The following is a 23,334-nucleotide window of genomic DNA, read 5'->3' as shown; positions in this document are numbered from 1 at the left end:
GTGGCTGTCAGAGCAATGCATGGACAAGCAAGAGAAGAAGAATAATGAGCCGCAGCTGTATTTGGTGCTGCAGTGTGTGCAAAAATCTGTAGTTTCCATACATGTAAGACAGCTGCTGTTTTCCCATATGCACGTGTTCTTTATAGATGATGCAGTGTGAGACTGCACACACATGCCTAATGTGTATGTCATTGCCTTCATGCTCTGCTTGTCAGGACAATGAGAGATGGTGCACTGCAGCTAGCATATTAACAGTGCAATATAGGACTCATTGATTTGTTACATTTATATATTTATTTATTTATTTGCATATGCATGTGACAAAGGTTCTGTGCCATCATCAATACTCTTCAATGCATGATGCAATGCAACTCCCAAGTGCAATCCAAGGGAACAATACACCGACTGCAATCAGTTATATGCCCTCTTCTATTAGCTGTACAATGTTCATCATCACTCCACCCGCTGAGCTACAGTCACAATCTCACAGATATACCGCTGCTGGTTGATCCTTCTTGCCTGGCCCATATATGCACAATCCCAGGAGCACAGTGCGCAGTTACAATAATTAAAAAAAATAAAAACCGTTTTATCTCATAATCATTTTAATGCCACGCACACTATTAATTTTGATTTATGCATTGGGATTTCACTGGGAAATTCTAGCACTTTGTCCCCAACCAATGCAGACTGTGCACACATAAAGAAAGTGTGAGGAAGGCAGACAAAGCAGGGGAACGCCCCCTACATCATGCAAGCTACTGTCAGGTCATCAGCTGGATCAGGCTGGATTTCGCTCATTCTTCTGCTAGACTCCCAATTATGATAAGGAATCTCTATGCATGATCACAATGCAAAGGATATAACTTAACCCATTTCAACACACCCCTACCTTTAAAGTACACACAATGCAGAAGATTAAAGGGAAGGCAACCAGCCACATTTCAAGATTTCGAAGTCTACTCACCTCACGAAAAATATAGACTCAGATTATCAAACACAGCCAGGCAGTCTGAAGTGACGTCCGTGCAGTCTGGGAGTTTGGCCTTTCTACTGTCTGTCTGCCGTGTTGACTGCTGCGTTGTCGGTTTCTAGGTAGCTGATGTTATGGGCCGAAAATCGACTTCGAAGCTAAAAGACGTTAGCAACATTAACCGTATATCAAATAGGTAAAATATTCGGACAGTCTTGAACTCGTCCTCTCACTCTATAGTCCAAATAGTTTGTTAGCTAACAAAGCTAACTCCCTTCCTCTCTGTGCCAGTCTTTTTCGTGCACTCCCAGCTGTTTTCGTTGTTTCAGCCTTTGCCTTAAATTCCTCCTCTGTCCCTTTAAGTAACAGGATTTCCGGGGTTTGCGTGTAAAAATACCAAAGGCGGGGCTTATTCACCAGCTGAGCGCCTGTCATTTAAGCGATTCGCCGCTTGGATTTCCCTTAACCAATCATCACTTGTAGTTTTTTAAACTATGCAGATTTATTCAAACATACTGTTCTCTGATTGGCCTAAGGATTACCCCAAGAGCCGCCCAGTACACGTGCATTTTCTTCCCTCCTAGTCTTCAGTGCCAAGGATAGCTTTTTGTGCTGGAGCTCCGACAGTTGTTTTATCCATTAGTGTTTAAAATAATACATGACACGAAATTAAAGTTAAAAAATAAGACTTTAATAATTACTGTCACGGATGCGTGGTAATTCATTTAGTTATTTTTGTATTTATGCACTGGTTAAATTCACAGTACTGTAGGTAACCCCCTTCTTTTCCTTCCATTTGCTCTAAATCAGCATGTTGTCACAGAGCTAAGAATAGCTCAGCAACATGTATCCCCTTGCAGCTGCACTGAACTCCACGCCCATCTACCCAGAGTACACTGGGGCCTGATTATACTGTTCTGTGACGACGATGCAGCCTAAAAAGATAAAAAAGACTGCGTTTAAGCTCTGCGCCTGGACTATGGGATACTGAGTTTGATGCTCTTGGCTGTTACTTCTCAGTACTTTATCTCTTAGTAATAAACCCAGTGTCTGTTACTGAATAAACTCAAAATTACTAAATCAGTCAATGAGTCATTTATTCTTATTTTAATTACCACACAATTCTAATCTGTCAAAAAATAATTAATGCACGAGTTTAAAAAGCGTGTACCACATAATCACACGTGTTGAGGAAAAGTGGATTACTCCCCTTTGTGCATGGCAAAGAGAAAATGTCCTTTTCCGAGTATCATATCAGCGTTCCTATGTTCTTTAAAAGTTATCTGAACTTTATGCACAGGCACACAATAGAGATGTGTTATTGTTCATATATTACTCTCAGATCCAGCGTACACTTGATGGGTATTATGGTGGTAACCACATAACAACTAATGTTATGATACCGTCACAGTGCTCTCTGTTCTGCGTTAATAAAGGTGATATTTAACATTGGTGTATTTATAATGCACTGCAAGAGGAAGTGCTGCTGTATCAATCATTTGTTCAACTTCTTTTTGAAATTTCCCATTAACAGAATATCTTTGGTGCATGATTATTTTTAGTTTTGGCCGTGGGACCACAAAGGTGGGGTCATGACAGATTTTTTTTAAAGACATTTATCCAAAAGCGACAAAATTTGCATGCGGTGTCTGCAAACATTTTCCAGTAATTCATTCTCTGAAAAAGGAAATGAAACCTTATTATTTGGTAAAAACAGCTGTTATTATTATGTGTATTATTTTTCACGGTTGCATTGCTTCAACAAGCACAGTAGTATTCAATCACATACATTTTCCTGTCACATAAAGACAGAAAAGAACCTTATCATTAAAAATGACAAACTGCACCATGCCTGTGTTAGCTTCATCTTGGCACACAAAGGTGCTTTTTAGTTTAGCTCCTTGCGCCCCCTTCTGTTTACTTGCTGTAACAGTCGTATTGCCCTCAGATCTAAGCATAAGCAAACTGCTGATCAGAATCCAGGACTTGATAAAAGTCTTTACAGTTGATTAAATAAGTGAATGTCCTCACTTATACTATAAGTGCAACATGCAGTTAATTTTTTTTTTATTAAAGAATAAAACAAAAAACAGAGCTTACTTTTCTTTAATAAAGAATAGCCAATACTTATAATACAAAATGAATGTCTTTATAGCAATACTTGAAATTTGGGTTTTTGAAAAGATGTTTGAATACAATTACATGTACTGCCATGCATGTACAGGTGTCTTATCAACCTAAACATTTCCAGTCCAGCTCCTTAAACACTCATTATAACCATAAGTAACAAGTCACACACTATATACATCACTATCACTTCTCTATTCTCACACGCCATGCTAAATATTAAGTGTTCAGCTGATCAGTTGTTTTTATCTTCTTTGACCCTTCTGTGTCATGTTCCCTCCTCCTCTTCTGTCTGTGCTTCTGCCCTTCCTCTTGCCTGAACTGGTGCCTGTTGTGGGAAAAACAAAAACATATTCACATGCATTGACAAGAGAAGCTAATTTACTTGAGTTGAATCTCAAACAACAGAAAAAAAACCTATATGGACAAATTTGGCTCAGCAGTAAAGTGCTAAACTGTTTCAGGCTTTTTTTGCAGCTTTCCTGAGTTTCCAGGTGATAAAATACAAAATTACACACTAAATAAAAAATGCAGAAACAAAACTTAGTATTGTCTGACTTGCAGTAAATGGCGTTAGTATTCAAGTCATCTTCTACAGTACAACAATGATAAAATGAAGTCCACTGAAGGTTAGCTTTTCCTACATCACTGGTCATTTTGACGTGTGACTGTCATACTTTAAAACGTTTAATGCATCAGCATCTTGCAGACAAGAATCTGGTGGATATTAAACAATATTTTGATCTTCTGTATGAATCTAAACAGGTGGGCTATATTTCCCTTGTGTTGATGAGATCTTTAACATTTAAAAAGTGATAGCATGATTTCATCCCCATGAAAGCAAATTTAACACAAATATAAACACCATAGATTTTAGACACATTGAGGATCATGTGGCCTATTGGCTAACAGTGCAGACAAACATAAAACACTGAAAATATCTGAATGATATTTTCTCCTGTCTCTGTAGTCATTCCTCTGCCCAAACATGTCCCAAAACACCATATATGGAAACCAGGTGCAATGAAGAGCTTTGTCAACTAACCTGGACTGCCAGCGTCGACCGCTGTTCCACACTCTACCAAAGGAAGGTAGCCAGTTGGCGTCTGTATGTGAGCTGTGATCGAAGTTGGCCCCCACTCTGTTCGGAGGAAGCTTCCTCAGCTTCTCTTGCTCCTCTGGCAAAAGCGAGATGTCATTATACTCCCAATACAGGCAGATTTTTTTAACTGGTTTTATACAAGTCTATGTGGATATGTTATTTTTAATTCCTCACACTAACTCCAGCAACAGCAGCTTCATGATTGTAGCTCTAGTGTTTACGAAAATGCTACTTATAAATGACAGTGATGCAACAAATGCTTGACACTGCTACATGTCATTTGATGATAGCAATCATCGTCCTTACTATGTTTGAGGAACTCGTGGAGTGATGGGCCAATCTCTGGCTCTGCAGCAGTTCTGGAGGTCCCTTCTACAGGATCATCTTGGAGCCAAGGAGGGACAGCACCTACAGCACACACAGGTTAAAATGCTTCATCAAGCAGACAAAATAGTTTCATGCAGAAGCTTCAGAAAGGTTGAAAAACACAACAGGAAACCAGTAAACAATGTATTAGCTTAACAGAAACCAAAGTTTGTCCACTGATACACAATGCAGTTAGGTCAACATCATTAAGCACTTATTTTTAATTCATCATGCAATATGACTAAGCAGATGTCTGATGTACAAGTTTGGGGACAAGATCACAAGATATCATCTCAATATTGACCAAAATGTCTGAGTAATCTTTCCAGCACCTTGTTGAATCTATGCTACCAGGAATTAAGGTACTAGCAAGGAGAATCTAATAATGTTCCCAGTGAGTATATATACTGAATTTATATGTATTAATGTTATAAATAGCAGGAACAGTAAAAGTTCTGCGTAACTCTCAAAAGCAGTTGTTTTGCACAACCACATATATATTTTTTTTTCACCGCCACCTCAAGTCATACATCACAGTACCTGTATGAACGTTTCCACTGTTCGATGAATCCTGTATGAGAGAAAAAAAGCGTTCATGTGAGGTCATTGCATTTGTATGATAACATTGCATATATATATGTATAGATGAGTGAATACTTTTTGAATAAAAGCTGCCAGTCTACCTGATAACCTATGAATGTCAGGCCGTGTCCTGCTGGAGTCCACGGCATTTCACCCATCGAGTCCACAAAGCTGCTCCCCGCCTGCTGGTCTGATCCTTGACACATAAACTGTGAGCTGTTGCCCAAAGGACAAGGTGATCCCCAAACAAAAACACAAGTCATTTGAAGTGAGACTGATGAGAGTGTAGAATAGCTACAGTGTTGCAGATGTGACAATGGTTTACCTGACAGAGTTCTCTACAGATGAGTCTGTGCCGTTGTGTCCGTTTAACAACTCAGGCTCTGCATCACGCTGATATTGATTCAGGAAAAGCCAACAGTGGTTCACAGAGGAAGTCTGACATCTAATCATGTTTCATTTCAGCTTTTATCATCACAATCCTTACACACAACATTACCCAAAATGTTAATATAAACCTCGTGCCCTTCTTCTTACACCAAAAGGTTAACCAGCCACACTATTCTTCAAGAGTTAAACAGGAGCCTACAATTATTTAGCTGAAGAATGGTGGAATTTGCAATCTTACGTGCAAACAAACACCAGTTAATGCCACAGTGATGGATACTGCCACAGCATCGTTGGAAAACAAACCTCTAAAAGTGACTGTAAGACCTCCTGGCGATGCCTTTCCTGGGCTCGTATATGCTCAGCATGCTGCAGTCACAAAAAAAGAGAGAAAACAAAAAATAATTACCAACAAAAGGTTTCAAACCTGGATAATGTACCCTTCCTTAAGACACTAATTATACTGAAAAATGACTCTAAGGATGAAAACAGTCTCTAAGTAACTACATCTGCATTTCAGAGCTGACTTTCAGATGTTGAGATGCTGGATAATTCAGCAATAAATTGAACTGAACATTTAAAACACCTCTATATATGTAACTATATTAGCATTTATCAATACTGTGCTTCACTACTCCAAAAACAGAATGCTATATGTAGTTCATTTAAAAACAAGGTTGCAATACCTGTTTAATGTATTCATCCTCATTCTCCACAAATGATTCCAATGCCTTTGCCACCTCAACTTTAAACCTAAAGAAAAATACAGAACAGTCAATGCAGATACATTTAATTTTACAAACAAACTTTAATAATGTCTGAATACTTATGGCTCAGTAGGTCTACCTTTCCGTTTCCTCTTCTGTGACGATGACTTTGTCTCTAAACTTCGGGTCAGCTTTATTGTCCCACCAGAACTTGTGTGTATTCTTCCTGTGTTCTGGGCTGAAATAAAATATAGTTGAAAAACTTTAAATACACTCTCATATAAATTCATATGAAAAAATAAAGTAGGTGTACTATATTCATTCAGCAAATGTTTGAGAAATGTATGTTTTGTGGTCAAATGGGTCTTGGTGACCTCTGGACATATTACATATTTTTGTTGCATGTGTAGGTTTGGGAAACATCTTAAAGTCTGTGAAGGTTCTCAGTCATCCAGGTCATCGTAGTCAAAGTAGTCTTTGTCTACAAAACATCTTAAAGATATTTTAAAAACTCAACTTGCAAGTTGGCACATAAACAGGAAGAAATGGAAACAGTAATTCAGGCGTCAGCGTTTTCTTCCTGATTGTGTCTTATCAGTCACTTAAGGATCTTTCCTGTTTCATCACACGTAAGCAATTAACCCTATCCTTCTTCTTTACAACAGCATGTGTATACACAGCCAGTTAAGTAATACGCATTTAAATGCAGTTTATATGAAAAAAAAACAAAAAACAGTTTTTTGAAAATGTGTTAAAACACTTTTCCAGACATGGATTGCTTTAAAACAGCAAAGGAAATTGAAGAAATCTGAGCAATCAAAGGCAATCAAAATGGTTCCAGACAAAACAAAATACAGTGAATAAAACCTTATAAGTAAGACTCACGTGGCCATGTGTTCTAACAGGCCTCCATAAAGGACAGTCATGTTGCCATCTGTAACGTTTTTCTCAATTTCACACCCACAGCAGTAGCACCAGAATGTCTGCTTGTGCTGGGTGCAATCAAACTTTTCTACTTGGGGTTTCTTAAGTGTTCGGCGAGCTTCCTTCACCTGGGAGACAGTGGATGAAGCAGACATAGAAAACTGACAAAGTTAGACTCTGATTGGAGCTAAAACAGTTTCACACAATTCTACTGTTGCATTTAAATATTACTTTTTATTATTATTCAAATTAAAAAATACAAATTTAAAAAATATATATAATCAGTTTGGAGAGTGTAGTTTGTGGTGCTGTTGAATTATATAGGGTTATATATTTATATATATGCTTACAAAACAAAAGAACTAAAAGAGCTGATTCAGGAAAAGCTAACAGTAGTTCTCAGATTGGCCTTGTTGACTCCCATCTCTAAATAAGATGACATTTACTAATGGCAGTATGTCAGTGTTTATTGTCAATTTTGTGTTGTTTCAGATCAAGGCTGCATTGGCTAAATACAAGATAATGTGATAAAACTCTCAAAGACTTGAAAACAACTTTATAATGAGGATGTATTTATTTCACTGGTAAAAAAGGACAGGAATAAATAACAAGAAAATCCCCAAACTGCTACTAACATGTGCAAATCTCCAAATACTGTGTACATACAAAAAAATAGACCAAATTTATTGACATGCAAAGACATACTATGCAAGTATGTACATTACAGTATTTGAGGACATATATAAATGAACTGTTTAAATATTTGTTCAAATAAATTGTTTTAGGGAACGAGTCTGAATCCTTACTGATAAAGAAAAATATATCGTTAGCTTCATAGCATAATTGCCTAAGTCATTTGACTAAGTCAATGACTTAGGCAATTATGCTATGAAGCTAACGATATGTAATATACATGATAATAAATCAGACTATATTACTGTCCGATTTCAAAGAAATATAACGGTAATATCATAATGATATATACAGATGTTGTATATCGAGTAAAAACAAATTGTTAAAATATATAATACACAATCAGAAAAATATAATATTAATATTAATAATAATTATTATGATGCTTTAAAGTTATTTAAGTTGTATCGTGCATTAGATATGAAAGGATGATCTCAAGCTACTTAATCAGAAGCAGGGCACATTACGCGTGACGTGCTGGTGGTATCAGAGTTATGATTATTATGAATACTGACGCACCTCATGGTGGCCGTTCTGTAGACTTAAAATCATATACATATAATAAAGAAGATAATGGACTCACAATATTTCGCTACACAACTTGGGAATCATACTTTTTAATGTTACTCAGAAGGAAAAGAGTTCAATCTAGGATTTTAACAACAGTTTGCCTCCATCACTTCTACCAGGGTCAGATCATGCTGCACAAAACACAGACTACTCTCAATATCAAATATCAGTTAAAAAAAAAATCTACAATCTGCATACCTTTTCTGTGAATTTAAGGAGAACCACTCTGAGTCTACTTTGATGAGTTTTTCCGAAAATGTGTCCCTTCCCGTTGAATGTTGTTTGTCTACAAATGGCACAGTAGTGTGCACCCATTTAGATTCTGTGGAAGTTACCAAACATATACCGAAACCGAGATGAAACCAGATCCGACCTAAAACCAAACGTAACAGTTTTGTCTTTGTTTATCTCGTATCCCCCTTCACCACAGCAGCTACCCCTCATAGCTTAGCGTAAGTTAGCCTTTGCTGCAGGACGTAGTTCCGTCCAGAAATACTTCCCCCTTGAAGCAGAGGAACGGGCTTTGTGTTAAGACTTTCAAAAGTCTTTGAAAAGACTTTTAGTACTATGAATATTGATCATATTTAAAGTAGACTATATACCAAAAGCGGAGTAAGATCATAGATAGTAGAGGCACAGCCTTCTTGCTAAATGAAAAGGCAACAAGTAAAGGCGGAAAAAAGAGCTGCCTGACTTTCAGTGTCGGAACACTGTACGAGCCAGTGGAAGTAACGTGGAGAGTGAGAAGATCAAAGACGGCAGCAGTATTCATGCTCAGAAAGAGAACTACTGATGAGACATTTGCTTTGAGTGGATGCTCAGGCATGTCCACCGTTACATTTTAACGAAACTACCTCATGCCAAGTGTCTTAAAGATACGTAGTATAATTACAGCAGCGCAGAAAAAAATAACTAAAAGTCCCCGTGAAAGCGACTGGAATAGATCAACTACTAGGAGGGAGAGGAATGAAAGGGTGAACTCGCTTCCAAAGCCGGATCTTCTAGTGTGACACCGAGCGGAAGTAAACAGAAACTGGGCTGGTGGCGTAAACATCGACTTGTGCGTGGGAACAATATATGTGTAACAAGGCAATAATGCCTTCAGTTCAGCATTTTAGACAGTTTTTCAACGAGCGACTAGCTGCTGCTGCTGAAGAAATATTCAGCGCTTTTGAAAAAACTATCCTCGAGTACGAAGAAGAGATCAGCCGTCAGCGCAGGCTGCTGGACATCGTCTGCAAACCTGCGGTGAAGTTACCCAGGATAGGTCCGCAACACCTTAATTACACGTTTGATATAATTTGCAGTTAAATAATGGAGGCTTTAGACTTATATTAGATCCTGTTCGTTTAAAGTCCTATTAGTTTGTTTTCTTTATCCCAACAGGGTTGTGAGGATGGGAATATGAACGTGCCTCTATTACCACAGCACGTGTCGAACCGACCTCAGTCTATAATCTTTGTCAGTGTGAGAGAAAAACTGGGAGTCGGTGTTTGCTAAGCATTTTTTCTATTCAAATTCAAATTCAAATTTTATTTGTCACGTACACAGTCATACACAGTACGATATGTAGTGAAATGCTTGGACAACTACTCGTGACCTAAAGAAAACAAAAAAAGGAAAGGCTATGAATAAGATAGGAAATAAATATGCAAAATTAAAAAGGATAAATTAATTTTGCATATTCTTAAATGTTTTCGTTTTTTGATCAATCAAAACGGAAGAAAATCTGAAATTTATTCTACAACATTGTTTAAAATATCAGATTTGGCAACATGAAATTGAGCGGCAACTACAATGCTATTTATTTGTTTCAAATCCCTTCCACCTCAAACGTGTTTTATTGGGTAGTTTTCTTTATTTTACTTTTTTTCTGTTACTGACATTGGATTGCACACACCAGTATATGGAATATTTATGAACTTTTAGGTGGGTAGCAAAATCTGTGTAGTTTCTGTCAGTGTGTAACTTTTTGTTTGTTTGGTTGGTTGTTTCACTTATCCCTCCAGAGCTCCCACATCAGCTTGCCTGTAAAGAGGAGGAGGTTCTTGCCTCTGACCAGCAGCCCATTTTCCAGGAGAGGAACCCCAGGTTGGATCAAGAGGTTAAAGAGGAACTCTGCGCTAGTCAGGACAGAGAGCATCTTGTACTGAAGCAGGAGACTGATACTTGCATTGTGCCTCTTACTTATGAGAAAGGTGACAACGCTGAAGATCAGACTTTGAGATTGATTCCGAGTGAATTAGTAAGTGCAACAGAAAAACATTCCTTAGTCAAAATATCTATTAAAACCTCAGAGGAAGCAGAGCTAAATACCAACCACCAGCTCTTTTCTCACAGTTCCTATTTATCTAAAAGCCCTGACAAAGAAGACGAGCCTGAGGATTGTATGTCAATTGGAAATGCAGAGACAAAACCACAGAAGATAAGTCACAAAGGCAATCATATACATAATCCTGCAATGTTGATGAATTACTGTAAAACACACGCAAGCAAAAAGTCTTTCAAATGTGACACTTGTGGAAAAACATTTCCATTTAATTCCAAATTAATCAGACACCTGCGAATCCACACGGGCGTGAGGCCATATTCTTGCAACATCTGTGGTAAAAGATTCAATCAGACATCCATACTGAACGTTCATAAACGAATCCACACAGGCGAGAGGCCGTATTCTTGCAACATTTGCGGAAAGAGATTTAACCAGACGTCAATACTGAACGTCCATAAAAGAACTCACACGGGCGAGAAGCCATTTTCTTGTAACATCTGTGGTAAAAGATTTAATCAGAAGTCAATACTGGATGCTCATGTCAGAATCCACACAGGCGAGAAGCCCTTTTCTTGCAAAACATGCGGGAAATGTCTCAGGAGTCGTTCTACTCTGTTGGTTCACATGAAAAAAACACACGGGCGAGCAACCGTATTCTTGCAAAATATGTGACATTTCAAATGCAGCTATCTTGTAAGTCCATGTGTGAAGCCAGACGTTTGCCAGACTATATGTAAAAGAAACAGCACACGAAAAATCTGCAAAGGCAATAATTTTATAATTTTGTGTGCAGCAATTATGTGAAATGATTCTTTTATGCATCAAGCTTGATACGGTATCTAAGGCTGCATTCGTTCGACTACGGTAAGTGTTTGTATATGCAAATATAGATACAATATAGAGTTTCAGTTTTTCACTTCAAGACTAAAACAAACCACTAATATTTAATTACACCTCAGTCTTCTACTTCAATGCTTACATTTGATAATAAGTGTTAGGACTTTTTAAAAAGCATTAACCTGTTTAGGGGATACACAAATAAGGCAGAACCATCAGCTGTGGGCACAAATGGGTCATGGCACACTCATTCGTTGAGCACAGATGGAAAAGTCCCACTTATAGAAAACTACATTGACACAAGGCGTAGCCACAGCGGATTTTTAGAGGGGAATGTAAAAGTGATTTATGATTTGTTTTCCCCCCGCTCTGCCTTGCAGATTGGTTGTGGGGGTCTGATATATGAAAAGCTGCTCCTCCTTGTCTCCAAACACGTCTTTGGTGACTGTAGCTGCAAAAACCCAGTTTTGATTTCTTGACCCAGTCACCACATGACTTCTGTAGATGTTGACTTTTGTTATGAGGGTGTACGTCAGGACCATGTTGGCATATTAGGTCTCAGTGATGCATGATGCTCATTCACTCACGTGTCAGCAAAACCTTCCTGCAGCTCCTTTTCAAACACATAAGGGTTTGGAATAGTAGATTTTCATGCTTGAAGTGCCTTCATGTCTTTATATCCATCTCTTGCATCGTATAAATTCTTTTTACAAGTCTGTTCACAGTATTTGTCAGCTGGTCAAATTTCAGCTGGCAAACTAATACCACTTGCTGCTTCGGCTGGCTTCGAAGGCCTAGAGTTCCTGCCTTTAGAAGAAGACATGCACACGCCACAGTGTCTGTATTAAATAAAATATCTCTAATTGTAACAGTATACGCCATTTTCCTCTGTGTGCCTGAATGTTCGTATGCAACTGTACGTCTTCTTTTCGAGAGCTCATGAATATTTGTTTTGTAACTTCATTGCTTTTTTGTGTTGGTGTTGTTTGTTTGTTAAAGTCCAAAAGTAAAAGTATCTAGTAACAGTGTTGCGAAATACCCATCACAATTTCATACAACTCCAGCTGATGTTTGGAGATATTTTATTTTGTTTAGCGAGGAGCAAAAATGTGCACAGTTCAGTGTGACACAAGGTGATTGGATTGAAATGTTCCCAGTTACAAGTTTAGCAGTTAGAGCCAGACTATGTTTGGTGTTTCTCATTACAAAAAGTCACTGTTTAGCTTATTGCTCCTGATTATTGATCCATTATATCATTTAAAAGGAAATGCACAGCAGGCTGTCTCTCAGTGTATTTCTGCTGTAATTGTGAATGAGATGCTTTGTGGAACTTTTGAAAGCACTGAAACCCTCAACATGAATTTGTTAATTACAACATATTTATATCTGCCTTTATTGTTTTTATTCTGAGGCTGCTCTACATACCTGAGGCCAGCCTAGCATTCATTAGGTTACATGTGAATGTTTCTACTTTATGGTAACACAGTGAAGAAAGCCTTTTACTTGTCAGCGTTACAGTTTCCCTGTTAACAAATGGTAGAAAAAACAAAACTGAAATACTTACAGAAGTTACAGTATTGTTTGCTTATTTATTTTTTTTAGCTTTTCTCTTCTCTTCTTTTCACTTAGTAAATTTGCACGCCAGTATACACTATTACATATATATATAGCACATAGCAAGGGCTGATTTTAGCTAACCTCTTGTAACGTGTACTGTAGAGAAAAACAGTTAAGATACATGATGCTGGATCTAAATGTAAAACATGTTTATGTCTTTATCAAACTTGCGTGTTGTTTAACTAATGAAGGAAGTTAATAGTGGCTGTTTAAAATTAGTTAAGGGGATTGATTTATTGAAGTAACAATAGACAATAAAGGTAGCATTGCCCAGTCAGTATTTTAGGCTATATAACTTGTTTTACTGTATTCATCTCCATTTACAGATATTTAGATACCAAAAAGAATCCTAAGAGCCATCTATGCAGTCTGAAAGTCTTTGGCATTTTGTGTTTATTTTGTTCTTTGCAGTATTTGTTGCCCTGAAATTATTGTATATCTATGTAATGTTACACTAAATGCTCAGTTTGACTATATCCCTGTGTGTGTTTTGCATTTTTATTTCACTCACAGCACTGTTATCTTTCCATAACATCAAATTGTTCCTCACAGCAACATGAATTGGTTTGAGGAGCTATAATATACAACATCTTTGTATTAGTATTTCTTTCTCTGTCTGCCAATTTGTCCTACAAGCTCAGGATGTGATCAACCAAACTTGACCTGCAGATATATCTTAGGTCCTTCAAGGTTCTTATGGCCCACAAAATGACCTGTTTTTAGCATCTGTGCACCTATAACAACTTAACCTATGCCTCCCTTTATGCACTTAAAAAACATCAAAGCATCGTGTTTTAATTCCACAGCCATCAACGTGGCCAGTCCAAACAATACTGTAGTATATCATATAATATAATAGCATATCATATCATGTAATACTGGAAAGAGAAACTCATGCATTTAATTCTTATCTTTCTTTCAAACTATTTAATTAAAGCAACCACTGTATCGCTTTATATATGTAAATATTGATCATAGTGCTCTTTACAGTTCCATAGAAAGAATTTCACAAGTACATAAAACAGTGTTCAGGGGTTTTTGGGAGGAAATATGAGATCACTCTGTGTGTTTTTTGTGGTCAGCAGTGTGGGCAATTTGTTTTTCCACATAGGGCCAGGTTTGTAGAGTTTGTAGAGAGCAAGTTTGTAGAGCTTTTTTCCCTTACAAAATGAAATCATCATTGAAAAACTGCATTTTGTATTTACTCGAGTTATTTTTTATAAATGATTTTTCTTAATATTAAAAATTCTTTGACTATTTGAAACATGTAAGTGTGACATATGCATGTATGCATGCCTTTTGCACGCCGGACAGTAGGTGGTGGTAGTGAGCGGGTACAGGATGTGTGTATCGCCCAGTATCACTTGCGGAAGTTAAAAGAAAAGTGCGCAAGTTTAGGCAGCTTCGAAGTCAAAGCGTCTACATTTTAGATGTAACAATGTATCCCGTTCAAAGCATGCGTAAGTTTGTCTGTGATCGACTAACAGCAGCTGCCCAAGAAATACTGGGAGCGTTTGAAAAGAGAGTAGAAGAGTACGAGTCAGAAATCGCACGTCAACGCAGGCTGCTGGATACGGTGTTCACACCGGAGATAAAGTTGCAGGATAAAGGTCGGTCAGATTACCTTGCTCCTCAGTAAAGAGTCCTGTTATGTTTGAAACGATGACTGGTTAAAATGAATCAGTCCTTAGATATTCATTTCTTAATTGTGCCAGGATCACTGTGTGATCAGACCAGTTTGACAGGTATAATGTACCATTTGGTTTCCACTGAATTACACAATTTATTTTATTTTTAATAGCTGGATGTTGTACCTCGGTAATGTAACAAAAGCTGACACAAAGTCCTCAAATCCTCAGCTGAACCAAAGATCCTTGTAATGCTGGGCTTACACTGTGTGGTTTTTTCAGTCGCGCCATTCAGCTCCTGCTCAAACTGTACGATTGACTCGCAGGGGTTAGATGTTCGTAGGTCACGATGCAGGGTCTCACACTATACGGCCCGATGCTCTGATGCGACCTGAGTGCTCACACTGTGCGTCCATAAAATGAAGGTTATAACAGAAATTCTGTCGCTCGCTCGCTCTCCCTTTCTGTCTTTCACTCACACAGACACGCACACCACCACCATCAACTTTGCTAAATTGCTAATGAAAAACATTAGCATTGCAGCAGTGTAAACCCAACTATTTTCACGGTTGTTGTGATAATTTTGTGAGGCCTCATCGAAAAGGCTCGGATGAGCTTGCCATAGTTCTACAAGTTGTGCCTCCATCGCTTGTGTCCGGATCTCACGCTGCACTGCCGTGCCGCGCCGTCTTCTTCGCTGACATTTGTGTTTGCGCGTGCGCAGTGTGAGAAGCTGCGGTGACACCCTCACGACCAAGCGATTGATGATCGGGAGCTGGTCGTGAGGTGTTAATCGCTTCTCGTTAACCCACGTATACTACACGATGCACGACGCACGATGAAGGTCAAAATCGGACCGATCGCCAAAACGGTCGCACGACTCGTGCCAAAAATCGCACAGTGTATGCCCAGCTTTATATAGATGATGCATGTCTTGGGGAAGTCGTCTCATGTCACGTGTAAGGTCGAGCGGGTAATGAGTTATGGACAAGGCAATCATTAACACATCTGTGTCTCAGCAAGCAATGGAAATGAACAACTAAGCGGAGTTATTAGATACAATACCGAGATACTATTTTTGATCAAAATGTTGGTGACATATCACATCAATACATTTTTGCATTCAAACTTCCCAGCAGGTTTCATTTTAACAGCTAGAACAAAATGTATCCAGTGTCTTACTAGTATGTGTCTCAGTTGTCGTTAATGATGATGAGGACACATCCTCATTAATTATTAGAGCTGTAATTTGCACGGTCTCTCCCTGGACTGCACGGGGCTTGTCCTGTTCTGCTTCTTAGTTCACAGATGAATGATTTGCACAAGTCCACAGGATCAGATGAGGAGATAAATAACTTTTGATGTGCCAAATAATGCCTTTAGGTGAGGTTGCATCGGGGTTGCCGTCTACATTTTTGGCCTATACCTTTAAACTCACAGAGAATAGTTTTTAGTGTGCTTGGTGGTGAGTCTGGTTTCCCACTTGGGTGCTTTGTAGATTTTAAAGAGGCAGTCCTATAATTTTAAATTTAGATCCTGAAAATGAAAGTCGGTTCATTATTGAGGTTGAGGTCAGTCGAATACTACAATTATTGTTTTGTTTTGTTTTGTTATCAGTTCCGTAGATAGATTTTAGCTCTAAACACCCACCTACAGGTCTCTGTCTTTGTGACTATAGCACTACTGGAAATGCTATTTGGAAATGCTTTTTACAGAATGAAACTTTTTTTGCTCCTTTTTCAGAAACCAATACATTCATACAATTCAATTTAAAATTGAATTCGATTTTATTTATGCAGCACCAATTCACAACCAAGTCACCTCAATTCGCTTTACATTGTAGGGAAAGAGCCTACAGTATTAGAATGCAAACCTCAACATTTAGATGTCCAGCCAAAATTAAATAATTACTAATGACTGAATGCAATTGTGATACATAAACACTCAGAGTGAAGATAGGTGAGTGAAACAGAAATGCTCAGTGCATCATGGGAAGTTCTCCAGCAGTCTAAGCCTATTGCAGCACGACTAAGGGACGGTTTAAAAGCATGTTACAGTTTTTATCAGCAGTTTAATCCTTATAAGTTACCACAGAGATGAATGCTGTCACATTCAAGGTGATGCATGGCTTTTAAATTCTATCACTAATAAACAATGTACATACAGAAAGTGTCATTTTTAGCTAATGGCTATAAGCCAAAAAATAGTATTTTAAACACTGTCCCATTCTTTCCTTCCTCCCTCTAGATCTTGCAAATACTTCTTTGAGTCAGCAGCAGAGTGACTCCACTGTTCAGCCTGATATTACACGGATTAAAGATGAGCATGAGGAAATGTGCATCAGTCAGGAACGACAGCAGCTCAAACAGCAGCAGGCGCCTGCTGCTCCTAAGGTGACTCCAGCTTCAACTGATCAAAGTGTCCACAGTGATCAGTCTCAGCCTTCAGGTCCTGACCAAACGAATCCTGCTGCAAGTAATGATCCCAAACCCAGTGTCCCTAATGAAGAGGAACGTGACAGAGAGAGTTCTCCAGTACCACCTCCAGATGATGACAACCACTTCTTCTGTCACAACTCAGATGAAGGGGAGAGTCAAGCTGACATAACTTGTAACTATGGAAGTGAAACACCAACAAGAGGCGATACGGACACATCATCAGCTATTACAGCAGCGCAGCCGTTAGATAAGGAAAACAATGATGTGGGCAGCACAGCAAACAGTGGTACAGAGGAAGGACAGGTGTGTACCAATGAGAGCAATGAGCCAGCATCAGATAGAAGTTGTAACATTGAAAACACATCATCAACCAGTAATTCTGAGTTAACACCTACTGTAAGATGTAATAGTGAGACCACATCAGCTATGAGTACTGAGCCAACACCGAACAAGAAACATATAGATGGGAATGAAACGTCAACTGCAACTGCTGGCCTAACGACTAACACAAAACAAAGTGGTGACTACACAACATCTACAAAAAGCACTGAACAAACACTAACAAAGAGCCCAACAGAAACTAGATGCCCCGATGTAACGCCACATGAGAAACACGATCAAGCGAGCCCCCCGTTAAAAGGGAATGGTGAGCCAGCGGCAAATAAGTCAAGTCACGATGGGGAATCAAGCTCATCTGTCAGCCTATATGAAAAAAGCAGTGGTAAGAAAACATCAGCTACAAGTGATGAGTATGCATCTAGAAAGAAACACAGCAAGAAAAAAACAAGCAGAAGTACTGATTTAGCTGCAAGTAGGAAACTCAAAGTTGGAAAAATGTCATCAAATACAACTCCTCAGTTAATGCCAAATGAGAAGCATAAAGACTGGGACGCAAATGATGTCACTGAGCCTTCACCAGACTTTACATGTCACGACATATCAATGGAAAGTACTGAGCCAATTCAAAATAAGACTAGTGACCATGAACAGGTAGCATCAAATGAAAGTCCAGTTCAGGCAGAACCCACTGAGGGGAACACATCCTCAATTTCAAGTCCTGACCTAGCACAAAAGAAGCAGAGTGAAGGAAAACTAGCTTCTCCTTCAAACACTGAAATGGCACAAAGTAAGAATTCTAACAGTGACGAAGCCACATTGGCCGAAAGTACAGAAACATCGCCAAATAAGATGCCTGGTGATGAGACTACAAGTACTACGTCAACCTCAAGTAGGAAACTTACACATCAGAGAACATTATCAACCAGAAGCAGGGATTTAACAAAACAAAAGAAGCATAGACATAGAGACGCAAAGTCTTCAAGTAGTAAGGAAGCAGCACTGCTGAAAAGACAAAATGATGGGAGCGCAACATCAGGAGGAAGCACCGACCCAACACAACGGAAAAGACATAAGGATCAGAGTGGGGAATCCACCCAAACTACAGAGGCAAGACACAGTAAGAGAAACAACAATGGGAGCAAAAAATCAAGTGGAAGTACTGATCCAACACAAAAGAAGAGACATAGGGAAAGTGAAAAACGCTTAAAAGCATCAAGCCAGAATGATGGTGGTAATGCCAAAGATGAGGAAAATCCTTACAAGTGTGACCGGTGTGGCAAAGTGATGTCCAACTTCAAAAACTACAAATTTCATATGAAGAGCCACACAGTTGAGAAGACGTTCAAATGTGAGACTTGTGGCAAGATGTTCCGGGAAAGTTGGGATTTAAATAAACATTTAGTGATTCATTCAGCCGAGAAACCCTTCAAGTGCGACGTCTGTGGAAACGGGTTCAACCGACGTTATAATCTCGACCTGCACGCCAGGGTTCACACTGGGGAAAAGCCTTACAAATGTAGCACCTGCGGGAAAAGCTTCAGCGCCTGTGTGAACATGAAGAAGCACATGCGAATCCACACCGGTGAGAAGCCTTACACTTGCAACGAGTGCGGTAAAGAGTTTGCGGATTCTTCTGCTTTCAAGAATCATTTGCGAGTGCACACGGGGGAAAGGCCCTTCAAGTGTACCTACTGCAAGAAAAAATTTGCTACCAACACGACTTTGAAAAGGCACACCAGAACACATACAGGTGAAAGACCGTATAAATGCACCGTGTGTGATAAGGCGTTCAGTCACAAAACCGACCTGAAAGGACACATGAGGATGCACACTGGCGAGAAGCCCTACAAATGCACTAGTTGTGGGGAACAGTTCTCCACCTGGTTAAAACTTCATAAGCATAAAGAGCGTGCACATGCAAGCGAATCAGAAAAACCCGCCAAATAACTGGTCGTACCAAATGAATTAACTTGTTTTTGCTTTTCGTTTTCTTGTGATTTACTTCATAGTTTTGAATTTTTTGGACATTCCAGGTGTTGAGGTCAAACAGGGTTCTTTATTGTGTATTTTTCTGGTACTAGTGAGAAGTTAAAAATCAATTCAGGAAGGTCACTTTGAGTAAAAGATCTGCAAAGAGCTATGCTTTTCAAGGCTTACAAGCAAATACTGGAAATACTACAGAAAGCTTTACACTCTCACACTGATGACAGTTTGTTATTTGTGACAAAAAGATTGTATGTTTTCCCTTTCCTTCTTGGCTTACACTTTTCTGTTACAAGTCGACGTGAGAGCTTTTTTTTCTTTCCATTCTGTGTTATTTTTGTCTGCATTTCTCAGAGAAGGTTGCACTTTTGCACTATGTCATTCTAAATACGGCCTTAACAAGGCCAGTCTTATTATGGCAACTCAAAAAGAAAATTCTGTATCAGAACAGTTAACCCCTAAAATGAATAGAATAGAATAGAATTCAACTTTGTCATTGCACATGTCACAGGTACAGGGCAACGAAATGCAGTTTGCATCCATCCAGAAGTGCTTTAGCCATGATATAGATATATTACAATATATATTAGCAATGGTATAGATATGTAAGTATATTACAGAAATGGGTCTATTGTGGTATGTAATATGTACACGGTATGAAGTATGTTATGAATGAACAGAAGCTGTTATGAATGTGAATATACAGTTGTCCATTGTGTGTGTGTGTGTGTGTGTGTGTGTGTGTGTGTGTGTGTGTGTGTGTGTAGGTGGTTGTGGGTGTGTGTATGTTCAGTCCATGTGTTAACGTGGGTCAGCTGTCAGGAGGCAGAGTTCAGGAGTCTGACAGCTGTGGGGAAGAAGCTGTTCCGGTACCTGGTGGTCTTAGTCTGGAGGCTCCTGTGGTGCCTCCCAGAGGGCAGGAGGGTGAAGAGTCCATGTGATGGGTGACTGGGGTCTTTGATGATTTCCCCAGCCCTTTTCAAACACCACTTCCTGTAGATGTCAAATGCTGGCTTTACCTGGACCATTTTGCGCTGGACATCATTGTCGTTTATTACTCACAGAGAGTTTTGATGGCTGGACTTTTCCATCTTTTCGGGTTGTTGGTAGTTTCCATTTATGTGCAATGGTGGCTGCAAACTGCATTACCACCACCTTCTGGGAGTAAAAGCACATTAGATAAGAGAGATAAGAGATAAGATAAAACTTTATTAATCCCTCGGGTGGGTTCCTCTGGGAAATTCGGTACATTACATCCTGTGACTGATTTAAAAACGGGAAACGATATATTTCAGGACAAAAGCCATAGTCAGTCAGTTTTATTTTTATAGCAAATGTTAAATTATTTGATAATCATGACTATTAATTACTAAATGCAATGTAAATATTATATCAGATCCAACTCTGCAGGGAAAGCTGACGCCTCTTGGTATTTCCTATAAAAAGCTGTTGCATTTTTTTTTAAAGGTTTTGTATGATAGTGAACTTTTACATATTTATAATTCTGTACCGTTTGCTCTTGCTTAAGCAAATGCTTTGGTTTTTGGATTGTTTTTTACATCTGTAAATATTCTTGTTAAAGAAATCTGGGAATTCCATCAGACAGATCATGGACAACAAAGTCAGACGAGTCAAAAGCCAGTGGTTGTGACTTTTGACGAGCTTTACAGTTGTTTAAATACAGTACACAGAAGTGCTTCTTGCCACAAGAATGCCTTCATTGCCTCAATGTGTTAATAAGTGTTGTACTAGAACAGCAAGCAAAAGGAACACAATGTTTGTTTGTTTTTGTTTTTTTTGTCTTGTTGGTAATGATTTTATTTGCTTTTTTTTTCAGTGTTTTTTCCCATTTTTGTCATCAGAGCATAGACTTGTAAAACAGTCAGTGAATGTCTTATTAATGGGTTTACAATAAACCACCATGCCTTTTGTAATTGTCAATAAGTAATGTGTGCTCTTTCTGAATCTGTAGGATCCACGTTGATTTTCGTTAAATTATTTGTGATGTATTGAGACAAGAAGAATTAAGAGATTCGTTTTTGTGTAAGTGAAGGAGAAAAAAGTTACAGTGCAATAAATTCTGCTCTTATTAAACATGTGTTCTGATGATGATTCATTATTTAGAGCATATTAGTAGTTTTTAACAAGACTGCTTAAGTTGCTTTTGAAGCCTGAAGTAAAGTTACAAAGGTCAGGTGTATATGTAGGTTAATATTTAATATTTGCGTACGCTTGTTGAACACTTTTCTAAGGTATCCTTTGGTAGGACCTTTTTCACACAGAGAACTGTTGATCAGTGAATATTCCCTTTTTCAAACCATTCCCTGCACAGCCTAGAGATGGTTGTGTTTGAAATTCCCAGTAGATCTGCAGTAACTGAAATACTCAGACCAACAACCAAGTCTCATTCAAAATCATTTAAATCAAATCAATAAATATTTTTTGCTATTATGATGCACATTTTGAAATTTAGCAGGTCGTCTTGAGTATGTTGTTATATCTAAATCCATTAAGTGATTGGCTTAGATGTTTGTGTTAAGTAGTAGTTGAAATAATGTACCTAATATAGTGGCTGGCAAATGTGTGTTCACATGTATAATGTCAGGTCTATCTAAAGATATTAAAGACCTATTATGTTTTTATTTTTAGTTTTATGGTTTCCAAATAATTAAAAAAATGTTAAAATAAGTTTTAAAAATGTTACAAAGTAAACTACTATTTTTATTGTTCTTCACAAAAGTACATATTTGTTGGGTGAAAGAGTTAAAATGTAATTTGGAGGCTAACAAAAATGTGGTAATTTGAGATACATCACATGGTCACGTAACAGTGAGTGGACACAAAAAAATTGATTACTTGTTTACTCAGTCCCATTCTGCCATCATGTGGTCCATTATATTTTTGGCTGCATCATGAGAAAATGTGATTTAATAATCGATTTTTAAAAATCTGCAAATTGAACTGCTGCTTTCATGCTGCTATCAACAATCCCTGTACAGTATTTTCTATTTTTTCCCCACAATATCTTGAAACAACTAGAACACAGCTAACTGCTATAAACACCTGCAGCTGATGACAGAACAGCTCTCAGAGCGTATGGGCACGACTTCAAAGAAGATCACAGCAGAATTAAAGAGCAGAATCTGAAATAAATAAATATATTAACAAACAAAGGCAAAACACGAAGGTCCTGGGAAAATATTTTTACAGTATGAAGTTAAAACTCTTGTAGTAAAACTAAAAGCCCTTTTTTGGTCATTGTTTATCTATTTAGCTAAGAATTAAGCAGACTATCCGGAAAACATCTTCAGATTTTTTATCGCAAAACAGTCTAGCTGTGGATTTGCTTCTTTTCCTTCCCTTATATGCTTTATCTCCTCACATTTCTCTCTGCACTGTTATAGTTACACAATAATCAAAAGTTTAGTCAGTGCAAAAATATTATTTTAGTGCCGAAGTTGCTGTCAGATGTGCATTTATATAGTTGCATATACAGAGTGATAAGAAATTGACAACAGATTCTTACAATGGAGAGCAGGCCAAGACTACCTATCTGTCTGTAGAAGAGACCACCCACCTGCCTCTTTGTACTGTATATTTATCAGGCTTTGTTGCAGTGCTTTATCAGTGACTCCGAGTTACAGAATCACAGTGGGTCCACTGTCATTTCGGACTATTAGTAACTCACAGGTGGGTTCATGAGTCATCCAGACTCTGTTTGTACAGCTGGCTGCACCGAACCCCCAAACACACACACACACGCACACACACACACACACACACACCGAC

The 23,334-nt window shown here is 38.4% G+C and overlaps 4 protein-coding genes across 5 annotated transcripts in view; 2 read left to right on the top strand and 2 right to left on the bottom strand.

Annotated features, from left to right (window-relative positions):
• Nucleotides 1-1,315, bottom strand: part of atosb (atos homolog b) — a 31,078-nt gene extending 29,763 nt beyond the window's left edge. For both annotated transcript variants that reach the window (XM_085426124.1, XM_085426120.1), the window contains exon 1: nt 968-1,315. The gene's annotated coding sequence lies outside the window, so the exon portion shown is untranslated. The remainder of the gene's footprint in view (nt 1-967) is intronic.
• Nucleotides 1,316-3,063: 1,748 nt separating this feature from the next.
• On the bottom strand, nt 3,064-8,899 carry cenatac (centrosomal AT-AC splicing factor). The gene is made up of 11 exons (XM_085426118.1): nt 8,630-8,899; nt 7,130-7,296; nt 6,384-6,482; nt 6,224-6,290; nt 5,844-5,906; nt 5,476-5,543; nt 5,252-5,366; nt 5,109-5,139; nt 4,509-4,610; nt 4,146-4,278; nt 3,064-3,428 (listed from the first exon to the last, which is right to left on the bottom strand). Exons 1-11 carry the CDS (start codon nt 8,744-8,746, stop codon nt 3,320-3,322), a joined length of 1,071 nt encoding a protein of 356 aa, XP_085282244.1. The 5' UTR covers nt 8,747-8,899; the 3' UTR covers nt 3,064-3,319.
• Nucleotides 8,900-9,319: 420 nt separating this feature from the next.
• LOC146657793 (uncharacterized) lies at nt 9,320-11,402 on the top strand. Its single transcript, XM_085426117.1, has 2 exons — nt 9,320-9,698; nt 10,441-11,402. The coding sequence occupies exons 1-2, from the start codon at nt 9,509-9,511 to the stop codon at nt 11,373-11,375; spliced, it is 1,125 nt and encodes a 374-aa protein (XP_085282243.1). The 5' UTR covers nt 9,320-9,508; the 3' UTR covers nt 11,376-11,402.
• Nucleotides 11,403-14,525: 3,123 nt separating this feature from the next.
• On the top strand, nt 14,526-21,625 carry LOC146657792 (uncharacterized). Its single transcript, XM_085426116.1, has 2 exons — nt 14,526-14,767; nt 17,033-21,625. Exons 1-2 carry the CDS (start codon nt 14,596-14,598, stop codon nt 19,507-19,509), a joined length of 2,649 nt encoding a protein of 882 aa, XP_085282242.1. The 5' UTR covers nt 14,526-14,595; the 3' UTR covers nt 19,510-21,625.
• The last annotated feature ends 1,709 nt before the right edge of the window (nt 21,626-23,334 follow it).

The sequence above is a fragment of the Rhamphochromis longiceps genome, linkage group LG12 (genome assembly GCF_057381845.1).
Source record: "Rhamphochromis longiceps isolate RC_006_pf linkage group LG12, R_longiceps_female_GT1.1, whole genome shotgun sequence".
NCBI classification, from domain to species: Eukaryota; Metazoa; Chordata; class Actinopteri; order Cichliformes; family Cichlidae; genus Rhamphochromis; species Rhamphochromis longiceps.
The sequence above is the reverse complement of the archived record's forward strand: the minus strand, read 5'-3'. Positions and strand labels throughout refer to the sequence as shown.

Excerpts from the sequence above, each read along its gene's own strand:
- LOC146657793 (XM_085426117.1), top strand. The coding sequence starts at position 9,509 with ATGTGTAACAAGGCAATAATGCCTTCAGTTCAGCATTTTAGACAGTTT. Across the intron at positions 9,699-10,440 it reads GGTGAAGTTACCCAGGATAG|AGCTCCCACATCAGCTTGCC; the intron begins GTCCGCAACACC and ends TTATCCCTCCAG.
- cenatac (XM_085426118.1), bottom strand. The coding sequence starts at position 8,746 with ATGGGTGCACACTACTGTGCCATTTGTAGACAAACAACATTCAACGGG. Across the intron at positions 5,907-6,223 it reads AGGATGAATACATTAAACAG|CATGCTGAGCATATACGAGC; the intron begins GTATTGCAACCT and ends TTGTGACTGCAG. Across the intron at positions 3,429-4,145 it reads GGTCGACGCTGGCAGTCCAG|GCACCAGTTCAGGCAAGAGG; the intron begins GTTAGTTGACAA and ends TTCCCACAACAG.
- LOC146657792 (XM_085426116.1), top strand. The coding sequence starts at position 14,596 with ATGTATCCCGTTCAAAGCATGCGTAAGTTTGTCTGTGATCGACTAACA. Across the intron at positions 14,768-17,032 it reads GATAAAGTTGCAGGATAAAG|ATCTTGCAAATACTTCTTTG; the intron begins GTCGGTCAGATT and ends TCCTCCCTCTAG.